This window comes from Gigantopelta aegis, chromosome 6 (genome assembly GCF_016097555.1).
Source record: "Gigantopelta aegis isolate Gae_Host chromosome 6, Gae_host_genome, whole genome shotgun sequence".
Classification (NCBI taxonomy): domain Eukaryota; kingdom Metazoa; phylum Mollusca; class Gastropoda; order Neomphalida; family Peltospiridae; genus Gigantopelta; species Gigantopelta aegis.
Window position 1 is genome coordinate 72371827 of NC_054704.1, and position 22500 is coordinate 72394326.

General features: G+C 37.2%; 1 protein-coding gene across 1 annotated transcript in view; it reads right to left on the minus strand.

The window, feature by feature from the left end:
• Positions 1–11434: 11434 nt before the first annotated feature.
• LOC121375695 overlaps positions 11435–22500 on the minus strand; it is a 28386-nt gene continuing 17320 nt past the window's right edge. The window contains exons 2-4 of the mRNA XM_041503286.1: positions 17849–18049; positions 16167–16298; positions 11435–12517 (exon numbers count right to left, since the gene is read on the minus strand). Of these exons, the coding sequence (XP_041359220.1) occupies positions 12315–12517; positions 16167–16298; positions 17849–18049 (536 nt within the window). The 3' untranslated portion in view covers positions 11435–12314. The remainder of the gene's footprint in view (positions 12518–16166; positions 16299–17848; positions 18050–22500) is intronic.

Sequence of the window (22500 nt, forward strand, 5' to 3'; positions counted from 1 at the left end):
GAAAAGAGTAGCTCATTTAGTGGCGACAGCGGGTTTTCTCTCTCAATATCTGTGTAGTCCTTAACCATATGTCTTGACGCAATATAATCGTAAATACGATGCGTCGTTAAATGAAACATTTCCTGGTCCCTTGTGCGTCAACATTTTTTTCTTTTTTATCCAAACATGGTTTAGACACAAGACGTATTAGTTTTGTGAAGTTTGGGAACTCAGTCTTTTAAAGTTTTTGCCCTAAATGATTTTGGGACGAGTGTGGGCATGTTGAAACAAAGGCTGTTTGTTCATTGTGTACATAGCAATTTGAACCGAGACTAGTGGAATAGATATTGTTTAATAATTCTGTGTCTCTCTCTCTCTCTCTCTCTCTCTCTCTCTCTCTCTCTCTCTCTCTCTCTCTCTCTCTCTCTCTCTCTCTCTCTCTCTCTCTCTCTCTCTCTCTCTCTCTCATTCATTTTGTTATTATAAATTTATCATGTATGTATTAGGAAATTACACACAAACCAATTGTAAATACCAACAGATTACGTATTTTAAATTGATTGTGGTTTTGTTGTTGCTGCTACTGCTGCTGTTGCTGCTATTAGACACTTAAAAATAGTGATAATACCAAAAACGATTTGGCTGTGCATATGGCGGGTGCCATCGATGGATCAGGATATACGAATCTTTCGGGAACACCTGGCATCATCACTGTTTGGGCCGTGATTCGCAAGTGCATGTCCAAAGTAGAAAGGGTGTACTGTCATGAAAAGTGGCATTCCTCCTTTGGGCGACAGGTGCGGATCCAATGGTGCGGTTACAGGGTTACCCCTCCTTTGGAGAAAGCTAAGAGTCACAAGCCTGCTGTGACCCCTAAATAGTTTTCATTCATGTTGCACAGCAGCTACATTTAATGTTCAACAAACTGAGCAAACATCTAAGTTAGGAAACCTCTTTCAATTAAAAACAAATTAGAAATTCAAAGTTTTATTCTGCTTTAAAATTATCGAAAAACTGAAAACTGATTACATGAATATTGGGGGTGGGGGGGGGGGGGGGGGGTGAGTAGGTGAGTGGATGAGAAAGTTTTTTTTAATGCAGTATGTTTTAAATATGAACATGGCTCCTCAACCCTGACACTGCCAAATATTTCTGGGGACAATAAAATATAAGAAAGAAAAAAAACTCTTTCAATTATGCTAAATCTACTTTTGTTTTCTTATATATTTCATAATAAACAATAGACTCTCGTCAATGTAGACGAAAAGCCTGGTTCATTGTAAGTGGTTAAATAATATATATAGATCCCGAGACTGTAGTTTTAAAGGGACATACCCTAGTTTTTAAACACTAACACATATTGTTTAGATTATCAATTTCCGTACATTCGAAGTGTTTTTGGTCATCCTGGTGTTTTTAATATCACAAAATGCATTTCTAATATTTTTTAAAACGCACGTGCGTCTGAGAAGTAAAAGTTATGGAGTCGAGTTTTAGTCTATTTTTAGAAGGTATTTCACCATTTCAAAGTCACAGACTCATGTTTCACTCAATTGTAACTTTATCCAAATGTGTTGCAGGTTTGTAAATTAACTAAACTTAGTGTTAATTTTCACGGGTTGAAACTAGGGTCTGTCCTTGTATGGTACATTCATTTAGAGCAGCATAATGACCAAAATATGTTTTTTTCTTGTGAAATGTAACTAGTTTACCGTGAATTAAATACCCTTATCCCAGCCAAAAAATAAAAGTACATCCCAATAATTGTATTTACTATTATTAGCACCTTCCAAGTTATAGTTACCTCATCCTTTTACGAGAGATTCGTTTAGTTAGACCACGGTTCTTGCGGCCGTTGAGTGACGGGTGTGATGATCGAAGGCGTAGTAAATAGACTATTTTGAATTTCACAAAGGACTGGCTCCTATTTTAATGCACGAATATTTTTATGTCCTTAATATTTTTTTGCATCATCAATCCTGCCAGTGACGGACAGTGTATTATTTATTGCTGTACATAGTTCCGAGCTATCTTTATTCCCTGTCAGGCGCGGATCCAGTCGGAGGGTGCTGGAGGTGCGTATTTCAATGGTATTTGGACATTTCCCGTTAAAGGGACATTCCTGACTTTGCTGCATTGTAAGATGTTTCCGACTAATAAAATATTTCTACGATTAAACTTACATATTAAATATATTTTCTGGTTTATAATATCAGTGTCTGTACATTCAATGTGTTTTTGGTCGTTTTAATATTTGTCAGAATCCCAAACTGGATTTTGTCTACAAATAATTTCGTACGTACGAAAAAAATATAATTTTGAAAATAAAATGAAATTTAACCTAGTACAAATATTAGAACGATCAGAAACACGTTTAATATACAGCCACTGATATTTTACGCAGAAAATATATTTGATATGTAATTACAATAGTTAAAACGTCTTTGTTAGTCGATAACATCTTAAACAGTGGAGCAAATTCAGGAATGTCCCTTTAAGTTTCGAAAATTGCCGAAGCCGTTAGCATAAAAACTTCAACATTCCTTTGACGTGACGTCAACAATGCGTTGACGTTTTAATTAATATGCTTATTGATGTCAAAGCGATACTACACACATTCGTCTGAATATAGTTAAACTTCAGAAATGTGCAAAAAGATTGCTATTTGACATTTATAATCATAATATTTATTTTAAATGTGTATAAATATAAAATATCTGTGCATGGATCTAATACTACCTAATGATGACAACTAACTAGTGTGCTGTTCTGTTCCAATATTTCCTGCAAATGTTGGGCGGATATATCCATAGAGGTAAGTGATTGTTTGTTTGAGTGTTTGTTTGTTTGTTCGTTTGTTTGTATTGTTTAATTATTTCTTTATAAGGAAGGAAGGAAATGTTTTATTTAACGCCGCACTCAGCATATTTTATTTACGGTTATATGGCGTCGGACATATGGTTAAGGACCACGCAGATATTGAGGGAGGAAACCCGCTGTCGCCACTTCATAGGCTACTCTTTTTCGATTAGCAGCAAGGGATATTTTATATGCACCATCCCATAGACAGGATAGCACATACCACGGCCTTTGATGTACCAGTCGTGGTGCACTGGCTGGAGCGAGAAATAGCCCAATGGGCTGTTTCTTTATAAGGGCCGATGAAGCAGGAGGTGGGGTTGGCGTAACCAGTATTTTATATTGTGGAGGAGAAACCCACACTGTCAGTGAGTCGTGTTATGAGATGTTGGGGGGAGGAGGGGTGATTGGCGAGCATTGCCCCCATGCACAAACACACACGCCCCCACCCTTCCCGCTACGCCAATACATATTAATAAAGAATACACGAAATGTTCGCTAGGTTAATTCAATTCAGTTCAATCCAGTTTGTTGTATCAATTTAAGAACTGCTCCCCAAGGCCTGCAAGCATGGATCCAAGAGGATGGTATTGGAAGGGCACCCACCACCACCACCCCACCCCCGACATTGGATGAGTCCCAAAAAATCCAGTGTTTAGCGGATTAAAATAATGCATTTATTGCTTTTTAGCGGAAACATGTTTACATTGTTGAGCTTAATATTTCCGTGGATGATTACTATGCAGATAATACAATGTTAGTTTACTTTTGTATACTGTAGATGCCTCTTTTAAGCGTTGCACCCACAACCTTGAGAAATCCTGCATCCGTCTCTGTCAGTTATGACAATATTAAAATAATCGCACAAAACACCCCCACTTTCTTCTCCATCACCAGCTTCGCAGCCTCCATTTCACGCTGGATCCGCCACTGATACATGACAGTCTTCAGAGATACGGTCGGTTTAGGGTCGATCCCCGTCGATCCCCGTCGGTGGCCCCATTGGGCTACTTCTCGTTCCAGCCAGTACTCCACAACTGGTATGAGTTCATGGATGTGGCCAAAACATCTTTTTGACTGCTTAGTGCAGATACGATTTTGAGAATGTTCATGGTTTTGTCGTTGACATTTAGTGCAATAAAATATAAAATATCAACAAGGCCTGACCAAGAATCTGCTAACAAGCCGTTTCACTTATCTGCTACTGCTGCTATTCACTTATCTGCCTATTCGTGTTTCAGATATATATATATATATATATATATATATATATATATATATATATATATATATATAAATCTGGCGACGTTTATCGTTGATCAAGTACGAGTATACCTCGACTCATTGGCCCTGATCTAAAACAGGTGACAGTGAATGTGGAACAGGGGAAGTAATGACATCTCAGTACATGGTAAACTATGAGAGACAGAGATACAGAGAGAGAGAGAGAGAGAGAGAGAGAGAGAGAGAGAGAGAGAGAGAGAGAGAGAGAGAGAGAGAGAGAGAAATGGGATTGCGATATTCCACAATCTCTTCTGAATGGATTTATTGTTGGCACGGATTATAGTATTGGCGCCACAGTGCACGTGCGGTGTAATGATATAAAGAGAGATGTCATATATGTGTTATATATATATATATATATATATATATATATATATATATACCGACACACAACGAAAACGCAAAACAGATATTTTTATGAGAGGAAGCCATTGATTGGTACTTTTGTCTGGGTTTTAATCCGGTTTTTGTTCTCGTTACACATGAAATGCGTTCACTACATGCTCAATCATGCTGCATGCAATGCACGTGAAATGCCAGTATGTGGACACATAAAAGTCACGTAACGGTGTCATATTCTTCGTCACATTAAGAAAAAAACCTAAAGTTTGTTTTATTTAACGACGCCACTAGAGCACGTTGGTTTTTTATCTTATCATCGGCTATTGGACGTCAAACATATGGTCATTCTGACCGTTTTTTAGAGGAAACCCGCTGTCGCCACATATGCTACTCTTTTACGACAGGCAGCAAGGGATCTTTTATTTGCGCTTCCCACAGGCAGGATAGCACAAACCATAGCCTTTGTTGAACCAGTTATGGATCACTGGTCGGTGTAAGTGGTTTACACCTACCCATTGAGCCTTGCGGAGCCCTCACTCAGGGTTTGGAGTCGGTATCTGGATTAAAAATCCCATGCCTCGACTGGGATCCGAACCAAGTACCTACCAGCCTGTAGACCGATGGCCTAACCACGACGCCATCGAGGCCGGTCGTCACATTATTAGTAATGCCACTTCTGGTAGTGACAGAACCGCTATAGTAATGCCACTTCCGGTAGTCACAGAACAGCTGTAGTAATGTCACTTCCGGTAGTCACAGAAGAGCTGTAGTAATGCCACTTCCGGTAGTCACAAAACAGCTGTAGTAATGCCACTTCCGGTAGTCAAGAACAGCTGTAGTAATGACACTTCCGGTAGTCACAGAACAGCAGTAATAAACACAACAAAAAACTAAAATAATATACAAACAATAACATTTTTATTATTTATGAAAATATAGTAATTATTTTAAACAGAGTATGATTGCAATATATAAGTTCTTTATTGAATATACCTCTACACGTCGCATTCACAACCCGCTCTGCAAGATGCACCACAACATTTCAAACGTAATAAAACAAAATATAATAATCATATATAATAATGATAATAATAAATCAATTTTGATATGAATTTCACACACAAATATACGCATTTTGGCACCAAGGAAATAATTCTTATTGCGTTATTTTGATTTATTATAATTATATGTACAAATATTTACAAACATTCAACAAACATATTTACTGAAGCATCCACAACACCGATTTCAACGCAATGATACAGTATCGAGTATCTCAAATTTGTTAGTAAAGTGTATTCTAAATTTATAAGAAAGGTTATTCCAGAATTGATCAAATGGCAGGGGAGTGAGACAGCATAATGATTATTATTATTGATTTGTGACTTGAGGATTAGCCGCAATGTTTACCCTATATTCATATTTGGTTTAAATAAAATTATACTTTTGGGAGTAGGGGGTATATAAAACAAATTATCCTTCCTGCCCCAACCCCTGTGGTCAATTCTGAAACAGTCCTAATAGCTCAGGATGTCAGTCAATGGGCTATTAATTTTTTAAGTTCTTTCAAAAAGGAGTTGCTAGCATAGGCGTACAGGGCGTCGAATGTTATGGACATTACGAGTATAACCATTTTCATTGACAACGAAGGTGGCTTAATTGCATGGAATGCTTTAAGGGCAAAACAGTTGTCGCTTAACCCACTCACAAAACACATACATCTCAGGCTTGTCGGAACCTGGCGGGGTTTGTCACCCCCCCCCCCCCCCCCACCACTCACAAACACACACACAACTTGAGGCACAAGCTATTTACTTTATGCACTACTCTATATTTAAAGCAAAAAGCATGTGCTTATACCCACTTCCCAAAACCGCCACACACATAAATTTCACTTGCATTCCCTACATATAAAATAACCCCTACGTTTATAGAAAACTATTTTGGAACAATTCCAGGCTGTTTGATATCGCAAATACATTTTTTTGTCATTTAAAATAGGAATTCATCGAGAAGGGAAAGAGTAAGCCTTTACTTCTTACACCTATGCTAGCAACCGGTTAAAAATAATCGCTGGGTTTTTTTTTTATTACAACTGCTGTATAATAAATTCAAATTAACAATGCTCAATTAATAATTTAAGATATGCCAGCGGTATAACAGGAGAGAACAAAAGACGATCAAAATGCACGTCAAACAACTTTCATACAGTCAGCAACATGGTGTTTATTGTGTACTTAACGTATTACAACTTTCATACAGTCAGCAACATGGTGTTTATTGTGTACTTAACGTATTACAACTTTCATACAGTCAGCAACATGGTGTTTATTGTGTACTTAACGTATGTATCACATAAATTACAGAAGAAAATGTGTGACAAAAACAACATTCAGATAACTTTATATAATGCAAAACTATCGAAATAAAGGACTTCTATTGCGAGATGGCGGTAGAGGTAAAATTGAAATCAGACGGATTAGCTATAATTGGTAGGAGATAAGCACCAAAATAAATCTAAAATTGAAATCAGACGGATTAGCTATAATATAAATTGACAGTTCTGATTGTAGCCAATGTAAAATATTTCCGACTAACACAGTTGTTTTAACATTTCAAATTCGGCCTACACAGTAATTATATTTTCAATATTATCGGTGTCTCTATACTCAGTGTGTTTATGGTCATCCTAACGTTAGGTGTTTTATGTTTTGTTGGGATTTTTCTTTCTTCTTTTCTTTAAAACTACAGAATTATAGGGAGATAAAATCCAGTTTTAGCTAGTAAAAATAGGACTAATAGAAATTCATTGAAATTTGACATTCTATAGAAAACAATGTAATTAGTAAGTAATTTTATTCGTCAAAATAATCTATTAACCAAAAATTTCATAAAATTATTTCAAAGTCAGGAAAATCTTTTTAATACAAGTGAAAATAAAACTATATAACTACTACCATACTATAAAATATTGTCTCATAAATCCTAGCTCACTACGCGACCATCATAAGTTTATTCCAAGAATAGTTATAACAAGTTTCCGATTTTGTACCTGAGATACATTTTTTTATCGTTGTTTTTTTTTTGTTTTTTTTGTGGGGGTTTTTTTGGGGGGGTCCCTTTTGCGCTTTTTGTTTCAGTTGCTGTTATTTATTTAAATTGGTTATAAATTAATATTAATTAAAAAGGATTTTGTTTTATGTTATAAATGCTTCAAATTTATACCCCAAAAATTTATAAACACACAGTAAACACCAACATTTGTATACAAACATATTATTGCAACATTGTCCCTGGATAATTGCTAGGCTGTATACAGTGAACATTGTAATCACAAACGTTGAAGAAAAATCTCCACAAAATGCGTAAATGTTACCTACAACACATTCTAAACGTCCATCCTCTTCTATATATGATACATTATCATTCTGTTTACAAAACAAGTGAAACGTTATCAGGCATGACCTTCTGGTGTCTTTAATAGTATGTGTTGTGGCTGCGTGCAACAGAGTTCCGGTTCCGGTACGAATTCCACAAGGTCATCGTTTTAGTTCTGTGCGAGTAGCAGTGAGTTTCTTCTCATTTTATCCTAGTAATAGATGTCTCAGACTACCCAGGTACTTGACGTTCATGTTTAGGACAATGTGCTTAAATCTTAGCCAAATATTAGCACTAAACTATTTCATTTAATTTTCAATTTATTTTCGTGCTTATATCCAATTAAGGTTCAAGCACGATGTCCTGAATACACACCTCACCTATCTGGGCTGTCTGTCCAGGACAGAGGGTTAATTGTTAGTGGTTAGTGAGAGAGAACAGGGTCTTACACCTACTCATTAAGTCGTTAAAACTCGCTCTGGGTGGGAGCCGGTACCGGGCTGCGAACCCTTGTGTCCGATGGCTTAACCACGACACCACCGAGGCCGCAATTTATAGAAAGCATTGTGATCACACACTGCAAACTCTGGGACTATACGAATCAAATCTCTGGCGCAGAATAATCGGAGACACGGAGTCTCAGTTCACGAAACATAAAATAAGAATTATAGAGAATAACTTTTAAAAAATACATTTAACAATCCAGGCAGCAAAGAATTATTTTAACGTCTGTATTTGTGACTTAATAGTTTTTGGTTGTTGTTGTTTATTGGGTTTTTTTTTTTTTTTTTTTTTTTTTTTTTTGGGGGGGGGGGGTTAAACCCTAAAGTATATAAAGTAAATAATATTTTGTTATTACTGCAATATTTGTGCACGGTATATGCACGTGTGTAATGCGGACTTCCTACATACACAAAAGCAATTGGAGCATTCCTAGTAAACCTACAAGATTTGAAGATTACTCCGCTTTATACATTGGAGGTTTCATACCACGGAATCTGTAATTTAGCCAAGGTGTTTCGAATATGCCTAGATTTGATACTGAAGGATCCAAAAATGGCCAAGGTGTTCCAATCGCCATACAAAGAGCAACATTCAGACCAACTGTGAGTTCAAACGTATGTATGTATGTCTGTATGTGTGTGTATGTGTGTATGTATGTATGTATGTATGTATGTATGTATTCAGGAAAATAGGTCCCATGGACCCGTACAGCATTTGTGAAGGACCGACGGTTTGTCAAGTAAAGACATCAATGGAGGAAGTGTTTTTGAAACGTTTTCCTCGAGTCAACATTCATGCTTCAAGGCCCTTAGAATGACAGTGACAAATACTTTTGAAAAGTCGGTGTCACTATATGACAGTGACATATTTTAAAGCTTAACAATGAAACAGGAACCGACTGTCCGTGCATGTTATAATATATACGCTGTTCCGTATATTGAATTACCACATGTGTGGCACGTCAGTTTAATATTTATAAATTAAATAATTTTGAAACAGATACATTGCTCTCCCTTATTCAGTATATTATGCCTTTTCACAAAGCACTCTTTATATCAGAATCCCGCATAACTGATTCTTAGCACACTTGAGTACAGACAATATAAATAATATTAACAGTTTACACAATTCCAGTTTTTACTGATGTTATTGATACTAGTTAACTATAACTTGCTAAATTAAAAACATTTAAATAATAATAATAATAAATTCTTGGCAGAACGCAACATCAAACGTTTTGAATTTCGTAAGTCCATTCAGGGCTCGAAATGCAGTGTTAGTACATGCACCGGTGCATGCTGATTTGTTCGTGTGCATGTAACTTTTAAAACTGGATGCACGCGGTGCATGCTAATATTTTTCAAGTACTGTGTATTGCGTAAAAAAGTTGATAACTTGCTTAATACAAAACACAAATATTCGTACGTTTTTGTAATAGGCCTATTATAGATTTCTGTAAGGCGTTTACGTTGGGTGAAATTTTCAAATTTGATCAAGAATCAGTAATAAACGCAGCTGTATAACGTTCCGGTACTGTTAATAAATAAATATAGGTATTGCCGAATAATTCCGAATAGCTTCGTATAAAAAAAAAAAACGAAGTTGCCTTATTTTTGGTGCATGCAGAATTTTAATGGTGCATGTAACTTTTTTTTCAGCATGCACCTGGTGCATGTAGATTTTTTTTTTCATTTCTAGCCCTGCCATTACATATAAGATTTAACTCTTCATTTTGCATATTTGCGTACAGGAAGTACCGACTTTCAACTGTCTATTTGCACAAATGAGTACATCCATTATCAATAGTCGTTATCTCTAAATTCACACAAACGCTCGCGTGTTACTAGTATTCAACAAGATTTACTCTACTGTATTAAAATCCATGACTGAAAATATTTAACACTGAATTTCCAATTTAAGGCTGGGGTTTTTTTTTAAATGCTTACTGCCATTATTAACGTAATTCGATTCAGTTTGCAAAATGGGTATAACCGCAATTACTGATAACATTTTATTATTTTAATTTGGGTTTTATACAGCTGCCTGATGAAAAGACATGTTGATAAATGCAAGATTGTGTGTCACAACAATTAGTATTTTCACAAGTGCATAAATCGTATGTTTAAAACGAAAAAAGAATTTCGAAAAGAATATCCCTTGTAAAATTTACATTTTTCATGACATGTATACTTTAAGGATGAAGGATTTAAAAAAAAAAAAAAAGTAATCTGTACGCTTGTGAAAACCGTGACAATTGTGAACGCCCCGTTAGATTTTCTCTTGATTAATGATGTAATTTTTACAATAGATTCACATATCTATACAAACAGACACACAAATCCAAAATGATTATTTGTTTGTCATTTCAGTCATAAAATTATATTACAGTTAAACGTGACGTCCATTAACGGCAGTACGTTCGCGCAGCACACGCATACTCGAACATGCTTTCTCAAGTAATTTCCCCCACCTTTGCGTTCACCACAACCTTATAACATACTAAATAGAAAGAAAAGGGAAACTTACATTTTCACTACATTTTCTTCCATGTTGACCAAGAACTAAATAAATAACATCTGTAATTTTATGTTGACAAATTAAAGGCACCGACTCTAGTTTTCGAAGTACGTACCTTTCCTGTTTCATATAAAATGCATTTTGAGTTATTACATATACCAGTGGCAATTTGACTGGTACCGTCGTCTTTTATCATATCACATTCATCTAATGTTAGGCACAAAAACCAGTCTAGTGAGTGCCCTTTACAACCCTTCCTCCAAACCACGCTCTTCGGGACGAAGCGAAAGATTCTGAATTTGCTAAAATTGATAATGTAACCAAATAATGTGTACTTTAATTGCTGAAACCATGTAATAATCGAAAATATTTTTGTGCACTTTCGGATCACTAAATCCAGTGCCTTTAATATCATACTAACATATAAGTTTAAATCTAAGGCCAGTATTTTTTAATTTTTAGGTTTACGAACAAGAACTTTTGTGCACAAAGGTAGGAAGGAGGAAGGGAAAAAAAAAAAAAAAAAAAAACCTGTTTGGGGTGTATCAGTAGGGGTGATTTTTTTTATTTCATTGTTACCTTACGAAATGCGCCACAATAGACTAGAATGATAACTTTTTTTTTCTTTAGAACTATTTGTGGAAGTCGGCAAAAGTAAAAAATACGACTTTTTAAAAATTATTTGAGCAAAATTTACGTCGGCAAACCGAATAATAAAAAAATACTGGCCTAATGACATAAAATATACAGGTGCATTTGGTAAGTTAAGTTTGTTCTAGAAATGATCAAAGGAACAGAAATCATCTGACATAACTGTTGGAATCGCTCCAATGTAAATACTGCCAAATTATTCCTTTTTATTTTAAGGGCGACTACCAAAACATCATCACACCTTTTTGGTGGCGAATTTTACTGCACTAGAATTGACCCTGTTGTCCGTTGCTTGTATTTAGAACCAGTACTCCCGTCAGCACATTACCTGCCCCTCCCTCCCACCATTTCCTTCCACAAACATCTTGTATCCATCCCTGTTTTGTAGGAAGTTGAAAAACTTCCCTTTCTTACCCTTGTGATCATTTCTATAACAGCCTTCACACAAAGACACCCGTTTTACTTTTTAGTTTGCTTTGCTGTAACAACACCAGGGCAATACCGACAGGAGTGCCAAGGGGCAATGTGGCAGTTGCGTCCAGAAAAATACGAAAAAGTGCTTTGCTGGTTTAAACGTACCCTTTTCGTCTGGCTGGAGATGCTCTACTATTGTTCCTTGATTTTTTTTTAAGTGACCCCCTCACCCCGTCACATCCTTCGTTATTTAGGCTAGATAGCGCCCTGAAGTTCGTGGACTATTATTTAATATTTATTAACCATATATACACCAACTTTATTTGGGTCTTTCTCTCGCTGTCTCTCTTTCTTTCTTTCTTTTAATGTCTGAAAATTTCATATCATCACGACTTGTCGACTGCGCATGCCTGGTGACATTCTGCTTCCGTTCCAAAATTATTATCATTTCCATCGCAACCGCCATAAATAAACATTTCACACTCCATCGTATGTATATTGAAGAAATACCGTGGGAAGGCCGCCCGGCATGTTCCTATTTTCATAGGCAAGGCGCATAACTCGTGTAGCCCTTCCGGTACAATAAAGTCTGTAAAAAAAACAAAAACACATAAATTTGCATTCCTAAACAATAATCTCAAAGTTACCGTTGTAAAAATGTCAGGGTTGGGGTCCCATGATTGATTGACTTCGTTAAAAGTTTGTTTTATTTACACACTGGAACAAATTGGATGTCAAACGTGGTATTTCTGACATATTATAGTCTTTGAGGAAACCAGTCTTTGACAAACAAGTTCGAGGAGCACTGGTTGGGACACATGCACGCGCACACAAACGTATGTGTATGTACGTGTATGCGTATGCGTATACACTGAATATGCAAATGCATACATGTACAATCACAATATTATTTTGACACATGTAGGCCTAAACACGATACATCTGTCGATATGTGCTTCGATTTATATAATGTTTAGATTTAATATTACCCCTAACAAACCGGCCTCGGTGGCGTAGTGGTTAGGCCATCGGTTTACAGGCTGTTTAGGTACTGGGTTCGGATCCCAGTCGAGGCATGGGATTTTTAATCCAGATACCGACTCCAAACCCTGAGTGAGTGCTCCGCAAGGCTTAATGGGTAGATGTAAACCACTTGCACCGACCAGTGATCCATAACTGGTTCAACAAAGGCCATGGTTTGTGCTATCCTGCTAGTGGGAAGCGCAAATAAAAGATCCCTTGCTGCTAATCGGAAAGAGTAGTCCATGTAGTGGCGACAACGGGTTTCCTCTCAAAATCTATGTGGTCCTTAACCATATGTCTGACGCCATATAACCGTAAATAAAATGTGTTGAATGCGTCGTTAAATAAAACATTTCTTTTTCACCCCTAACAAATTCTAGTAATACAATCATGTACTCCCTTTCCATTACAAAGATGAACTGATTAGAAATGGTCGACAGAAATATGGTCCTATAAATATTTGTCTTGTATAGGCTACTGACAGGGCCCCGTTCTTGGCACTAAGAACACTTTTTTAAATTGCCTCAATGGCGTAGCCAGCATGAGGCAGAAGTGGCGCTTGTCTCGTCTGGAATTTCCCCAGATTTATTTTATTTTACCCATGACACTGACATTTATTTTACAGGTCTGGGATTTCCTCGGCGTTTTGTTTTCCTCTCTGGCTACGCCCCAGTGCCTAACTACCTTATGCGCTTAAACTAGATGATCATCATTCTAAAATCACCTTTAGTGCATAACTATCTTATGCGCTTAAGCTAGGTGGTCTTAGCGCTAAGATCGCTTCAAAAAACGGGACCCTGGACAGGGATGGGGTTGGAGGCATATTATTATTGTTATCAACACGCGTATGTTGAAAGATACAAACATGTTTCAGCTACGCTTAGGACTAAGTGCTCTCGGTGGAGATAACATCTTCTGTTATCTGCAGCCAGTGTTGTTATGGTGGTGGCACACATAAGTACGGACATGTTTTACTGATAGTGTACACAGATATACACTGATACGGCCAGGGTCAGATTTGAACACCGAGGTTCTAGACCAAGTGAAGTTTGCGAAGCCAGGGTCAGATTTGAACACCGAGGTTCTAGACCAAGTGAAGTTTACGAAGCCAGGGTCAGATCTGAACACTGAGGTTCTAGACCAAGTGAAGTTTACGAAGCCACGGTCAGATTTGAACACCGAGGTTCTAGACCAAGTGAAGTTTACGAAGCCAGGGTCAGATTTGAACACCGAGGTTCTAGACCAAGTGAAGTTTACGAAGCCAGGGTCAGATTTGAACATCGAGGTTCTAGACCAAGTGAAGTTTACGAAGCCAGGGTCAGATTTGAACATCGAGGTTCTAGACCAAGTGGAGTTTACGAAGCCTCGTACAAATGAAATAAAATGATTAGTCTCAGTCTCATTATATAGACATATTAAAGGTACTAACCCTAGTTAGTTGAAAGTGTAAAACATTCAGCAGTTACAGCTGTTTTACCCATAAATGAAACATTACTTTAAATATTTCCTTTTGATAAATTTAATGTTATTGTTGGGTGGGGATACACCCTTGTTCTTAAAACACGGGGTACCTGTAAAACGTAAATAAATTTGAGGATGACCTTGTATCAACTTCCCACTAACAGCTCTAGCATTTTAATATGTATATAAATATTTGTAATATCTATACAGTGTATACGGAACAACCAAAATGTGAGTTGTTTTTCATTTTTCTTGATAAACTTAAATCTGTAAATAGACTTTCAAAATGGGCGTAAAATTTTCACAAGACATTAAAACTTTAAAAGGCACAAAACCTAATGGAATTCAAATTGAATATTTTCAAATAAAGTTTAAAGGAACAACTAAATTAATATTCGCATTGATTTTCTTTTTAGTGTTCATGTACAAGGTGTTTCTGGTCATCTTAATGTTTGCAGTCTCTCAAAATGCCTTTTTCCTCCCAATATATTCAAAACTGTGTTAAGCAGCTACCAAAGGTAGTATTTAAAAATGGTATATTAAGACAGGTGGCTGCTTAATACAGGTCAGTCTATACTATATTACCTGATCTGAGACAATAAAAAATGGTCTTCTAACAGGTCACTGCTTAATACAGGTGGCTACTAGAGCAGGTTGACGGTGTATTAGGAAATAAAATGACGTTTTAGCTACTAAGAACGTCAGAATGATGAAAAACAAATGCAGTGTATAGACTTGTATTCTGAACAAGAAACTGTATTTAATATGTAATTTTGGTTGATAAAACAAGCCAGTTAATAGGAAACATCTTAAATTGGCAACTAACTTAAAGGGACATTCCAGAGTTTGCTGTATTGTAAGAAAAAATATTTCTACGATTAAACTTACATATTAAATATATTTTCTTTTTAGAATACCAGTGTATGTATATTCAATGTGTTTCTGGTCGTCTTAATATTTGTGACAAGCCCAAGCTGGATTTTGTCTTCAAATAATTTCGTACGTATGAAAACAAAATTAGGAAATAAACTTAAATTTAACCTAGTACAATATTAGAACGATCAGAAACACGTAATTACAATCGTTAAAAAGTCTCTGGAATGTCCTTTAAAAGTCCCATTACAACAGCTCCATATTGTAATCTTAAATACAATTTGGTTCTCCAGATTCTTGAAAGATGCGTTTATGTAGTAGTACGGTATGTTCCAATGATCGATTATAATTGAAAATGTATCGGTTTAGGTAATGGCATTGCTATAAATATAATACGCTGAAGTCTGTGTTTGTTTTTATATCTACGTTATGAAATTGATACTGGATAGGTATTAAAGATAAAATGAGTGATTTGTAGGTTCTGTCTCGGTTACCAATACATCTAATTCTAACTGATTGCATAATTAAAACTTGATCGGTTGATACAAACTGATTATAAGCCATGATCGATGATCAAATTCCAACCGATTCCCAAATTTAGTTTAAGGCCATCCAAAGATAAATGTGAGGGGATAGCCAGGGCATTAAATTACATGGCAAATAAAAAATGAACTAATTTTATAATTATTACATTTTTTATAAAGGAAGTCCTTAGTCTGGGGCCCTTTGGCCCCTTATAAAGCCGGCACTGGGGATAGCTAGTCCCCAACCCCGACCAATTTCTGATGTCACTGCACGACATCTGTTTTCAATGTATGCAGGTATGAGACAAACCATTGTCTAAAAATGTTTTGTAATCTCAGTACTCCCATATACCTTACCTGTATTTTGTTCGTCGATCTTTTTGAAACCAATATGTCCGTATTTGGGCGCGAAATCGTCCTTCACTTCTTGCTCCGGTATATATTTATACTGTGGAAGTTCTTTAACATTAGGATCCTCGCGCGTCCGACCTGAAATACGTCAACATTACATTCTAATTCCCATTTGTAAATCGTATTTTCTTGTAAATGTTTGGGGTTTGGGCGGATCCAGAATTTTGTGGACGTGGAACTCTATTAACGTGCCCGTATACAGTGTGCGATTTGGAGGAGAGTCCAGGAGCCTGAGGCTCGTAAAAATCATATAGGACTCTAGATTGGCTAGCATACGAGCCCACATAGCTCGTAAACAGTATTTGTATAAATTACATTGATTCTTCGAAATGACACAGTCAACATATATCTCAAAATCCTGGGAAACCAGTCTTGAAAAGCGATCTTTTCCATGGTTTCATGCAAAACATGTAGTGTATCTTCTGTTCTACTGGAGAAACACGACAGGGCTCGCTGGGTTGGTGGCGGGCTTTCAAGATTTGCAAACTGGGAGACCTTATGACACTTAAATTGTTTTAACCAAAATCGCACACTGCATATACCACAATAGGTTCGGGCACGTGCATCCCAGGTCCAGTCTCTGACATGGCTAGTGGTCTGACCTGAGACAGTTAAACAGTTTGTTTTGTTTAACGACACCACTAGAGCACATTGATTTAATAATCATCGGTTATTGGATGTCAAACATTTGGTAATTTTGACATTTAGTCTTATGTGAGGAAACCCGCTACATTTTCCCATTAGTAGCAAGGGATCCTTTATATGCACCATCCCACAGATAGGATAACATATAACCACAGCCTTTGATATATCAGTCGTGGTGTACTGACTGGAACGAGAAATAGCCCAACGGGCCCACCGACGGGAATCGATACCAAACCGACAGCGCATCAAGCGAGCGCTTCACCACTAGGCTACGTCCCGCCCCTGATCTAGAACAGGCATACTTTTGTAACAAAATTCTAAAAAGGACAACTTTGAATTTGCCAAAGGCAAATGAGATGAGCTCCCAAAGAGAACATTATTCATTTTTTAAACGCATTAAAAAGGGCCCATCAAAGGGTAGCGGTGGTTCACCTATTATTTCAGTATGTGGTTATGTTTTTTGTTTATTTATTAGCATATAAATTACGGTAATTAAATATCATACTGGTGACAATGCGATTGTTTTTCCCACAACTTACAATGTATTCGTGTTGTAAATATAGCCTCTTTTTCTTCGTGCTGTTTTACATTACATTGCAGTACTGTCGTTATACATAAGTTATACTACACGAATGGCCGTTAAGACACCATTTATCTTGCAACAAGTTGTTTCAAATGGTATCTAATTTATAATCATATAAACAGAAATTAGTTTCAGTAGTGTTAATTTCAGTGGGAGGTTTGGTTTGACATCTAGACTAACACCATGGAGCAGCTAATCAGGGGTCTGGAAATCGATACCCATCATATGTAAGATATCGCCACGTAATAACACAAATCATTCAGTGTCTTGTCCAATAGTTATCATAGTGATGTACTTACCTTGTTTGACACCCAATAGCCGATCTCTATGTTTGTGCTGGGGTGTCGGTAAACATTCATTCTTTCATTCTCCAATTTAGTTATGCAAGAAATGTACTTACTTTTACATATTCGTTTTTCAACTGGGTCCCACTGCGTGTGTTTATGGAATGGGTCAGGAACAGCTAAGCACGTCATCACTGACGTACCAACAAGATAATAGCCGTCATTACACCGCACGTGCACTGTGGCGCCAATACTATAGTCCGTACCAACAATAAATCCATTCAGAGGAGACTGGGGAATATCGCAATCCCATTTTTCTGAAAATAAAAATTAAATTAATTAATAAATGCGAGGGTGGTTAGAAAGAGTGTTGGTACTATTTCTGTCTCTGTCTCTCTGTCTCTCTGTCTCTCTCTCTCTTTCCTCCCTCTCTCTCTCTCTCTCTCTCTCTCTCTCTCTCTCTCTCTCTCTCTCTCTCTCTCTCTCTCTCTCTCTCTCTCTCTCTCTCTCTCTCTCTCTCTCTCGTGATAAAAGTAACAAATATAATGGGGAAAAAACCCACTTTGCATAGAAAGAAAGAAATGTTTTATTTAACGACGCACTCAACACATTTTATTTACGGTTATATGGCGTCAGACATATGGTTAAGGACCACACAGATTTTGAGAGGAAACCCGCTGTCGCCACATAGGCTACTCTTTTACGACAGGCAGCAAGGGATCTTTTATTTGCGCTTCCCACAGGCAGGATAGCACAAACCATGGCCTTTGTTGAACCAGTTATGGATCACTGGTCGGTGCAAGTGGTTTACACCTACCCATTGAGCCTTGTCGAGCACTCACTCAGGGTTTGGAGTCGGTATCTGGATTAAAAAACCCATGCCTCGACTGGGATCCGAACCCAGTACCTACCAGCCTGTAGACCGATGGCTAACCACGACGCCACCGAGGCCGGTACTTTGCATAGAATACACGTAGCAATATTCTTTGTGTAGATGGTTAATTTCGATGAAGATGAAATGCATGCGCAGTTGTTGCTGCATGTGCGTACTTATCACTCAACATACGGTTAATTGTAATATGTCAGCATGGTACTAGTTTCAAATTCGTACAAGTGCCTTGTGGAAACATGCCATTAGACGATAGGCGTTGGGCTTTTGTTTGGCACTAAGATGGAAATTCAAAAAGAAATGTTGCACTTTGGCCAACATTAAGTCTTTGTGCAATATTTCTTTGTGAAACACACACAAACTCTCTCTCTCCCTCCCTCCCTTCCCTCCTCCCCCCCTCCCCCCCATCCCTCCCCTCCATCACCCCCTCCCCCCCCCCTCCCTCCCCCCCTCTCTCCCTCTCCTCTCTCTCTCTCCTCTCTCTCTCTCTCTCTCTCTCTCTCTCTCTCTCTCTCTCTCTCTCTCTCTCTCTCTCTCTCTCTCTCTCTCTCTCTCTCTCTCTGAATCTAACATAAATGTCTATAACTAAACCCACAGAAATAGGTTGGGAGGGTTGCGGGTTTGGACAACCGTACCCTACCCCGCTGAAGGTAACATAGGTTTTACAGTGCAATATAAAGCTATTTATGTACACAAATGAATCCGCTATATTCATATTCGAACCTCCACCCCAACCCGACCAGACCATCCTACGCCCCCAGTGCTTCTAGATTATGGTAGCCCCACTCCCATGGTTAGTGATATTCAATGTTGGGCCAGTAAATAATTACTATTACCATGCCCGACGGCTAGTGAAACCATTTTTCAAATGTTGCAGTTAAGTCTTTTTAAAAAATATGAATATCCTGCCCCCACCCCAAACTCCCCAATGTTAGTGTTTTTAAGCTCTTATCTCCCTCTTTAGGTGACATATCTGATTATTACTATTATTTAGTAAAATTGTATTAACTTAAAGTAGGCCTAGTGCATTTTAAATTGTGGTTAGTAAATTTTTAAAATCACTGATCCCATGGCTAGTGGATTTTATAAAAATTCGAGAAGCCCTGGCCCCTGAAATCTGTCGTTGCAGTTTCCAGTATATGTTTTCTATTTTAGCACCCCTTGCACCCCCACCCTTCTGGATCTGCCTATGTCATCTAAACTAAATTTGTTATAGATAAAACTAAAAGCGATGTAGCCACTTTAAACGGAAATGCTAAGCGTTCGGTCAACAGCGGAGAAAACAACATGGCGACATCGACTCCTACACCGTCTCGACTGCTTTTCTGCGCCGACACGAGTCGTGATTTTAACATGTCTCCAGCAAGCTGATCTAAACACAACACATGGCTTGTTTTATTTGCACACATTTCGTAAAGCTTGTCTGCGAATGACCCAACCAATGTAAGGTGCGCGGTGGGGCACACACTTTGAAACCATGTTTGTCACACCGCTGGTCCGGGATCTGGCGAGATTTAGCGAGTACACGCATACTCCCAGTCACTGCGGTATTTAGTAACAGGCGCCGATTTAGGTGCCATCCACACACATACACACACACACACGCACAGCACACATCACACACACACACACACATCACACACACACAACATACACACACAACATACACAACACACACACAGACATACACACACACATACACATACACACGCACAGCACGCATCACACACACATCACACACACACACACAACACGCACACACAACATACACACACAACACACACACACAGACATACACACACACATACACACACACACATCTTTATTTTGCGATAATATTTAGATTACATTTGAAATTGATGAGCCGATGATTAATACATCAATGTGCTCTAGTGGTGTCGTTAAACAAAACAAACTTAATTTATTATTTATGTATTTGAAATTGATGACGAGTCTTGTTTATCGACACAACCGAATTACATAATATTAATGTTATGAATCGTATACATATTTTTGCGCCTGGTTACGTACCGGTAACACTTCAGTCTGTTTTATTTAAAAGGAAGAAATGTTTTACTTAACGATGCACTTGACACATTTTTATTTACGGTAATATGGCGTCGATCATATGTTTAAGGACCACACAGACAACGAGAAAGGAAACCCGCTTACCCGATCTTAGATCGACTGTGTATCACGCGTGTAATTTACCATTGGGTTACGTCATGCTCCTGTTTTATTTAGAACTTCAAAGCTAATAGGTAGGTGGTATAGTTAAACTTCACCCAACGATGACCACGGTTCTTAGACCACCCCATAAAGGTCAAAATTTTAAAGACAGAATTTTTGTATTATTATTATTATTATTTTGTAGTAAATTAATCTTATACTAAGACCACTTCGTGAAGCAATTCACAAATATGGTTTTCACACATCACAAGTTGACATAAAAATCGTATTCGGAAGGGAAAAAAACACGAAATGGTCTAGTTATTATATTCATCTTTTCTAATGTTTGATTTTAAAAAAACAACAAAAAAAAACAACACAAAAAGGAAACCAAAACGTTAAGATTAGACTACTGACACGAGCGAAAACACCACTCATACCATAAACTCGTGAAGTTTGCAATCATATCACACTCGTCACGCAAACGCGACTCGTGAGACTGATTGCAAACTTCACTCAATGAGATATAAATCATATCTGACAAAAAAAACATGAAATATTCTCTATATATTAGTATTTACTATGGTTTAAGAATTTTTTTAATGTACCGAAATTTGTATTAGTCTGATGCTTATAGGTAGTCGTCATTCGTGTCTGCTTGAATTATCTGCCAGCTATATTCACCTTGGTAATATTGCTACTTACAAATCGTTATTTTAATTCTCTTTTACAACAACAATAACCAAAAACTGGATTGTTTGTCAGATATCTAATTAAAATTCAACGAAATTGTCGTGTTCGGCGCCTAGCATAATATTTACTTTACACTCGGTCGACACAAAACGGCGAGTTTGCAAGTTAAAATATCGCACAAATGCGATGTTACGGAGTTGGTCTCAACTTCAATTTTTATAGAGTTCCATGATTCAATAAAACTTTCTGAGAAAGGTTGATATGTATTTCCCTCCATCGTGATTCAGTTAAATAATTTTGGGACATATAATAGCGAGGGTTGGTATCCCAAATGAATGTAATGTTCTATTACAATTTATTTTTAAACAAATAAGGGCCTGTAAATCCCTGATAATAAGCCTTTAACAGGCAAAGAATCAAAATAAAATTTACTACTCAGCCGAAAATTTATATAATTAAAACGGAGATATTTTCTTTTCCATCTGTGTTTCACTTCAATTTAAGATCAGTGCCTTTTGTCTTACGCAGATTCGTAAATGTTTCTTTTGGGACATATATTAGCGAGAGTTGGTATCCCAAATGAATGTAATTTTCAATTATAATCTCTTTTTTTCTTCTTTTTTTACAGAAATACGGTCTTGTATATCCGTGATAATCTTGATAATAACTCTTTAACCGGCAAAACTAAAAATTTGACTAATCAGCTAAAAATTTATATAATGAAAACAGAGATGGGTTTTTTCTTTTCTTCTGAATCTCCCTTCAACGTTAAGGCTTAAGATTAATGTATTTTGACTTAATCAGCAGTATGCAGATTTGTAAATGTTTCTTTTGGGACATATATTAGCGAGGGTGGTGTCCCAAATGAATGTAATGTTCCTTGAGACTTTAATAAACTATCTGTCTGTCTGTCTGTCTATTTTTAAAGAAAAAAAGATCCTTTAAATCCGCGACAATAAGCCTCTAACAGGCAAACATTTTGTGGTTGTTGTTTTGTTTTTTTGTTTTGTTAACTGA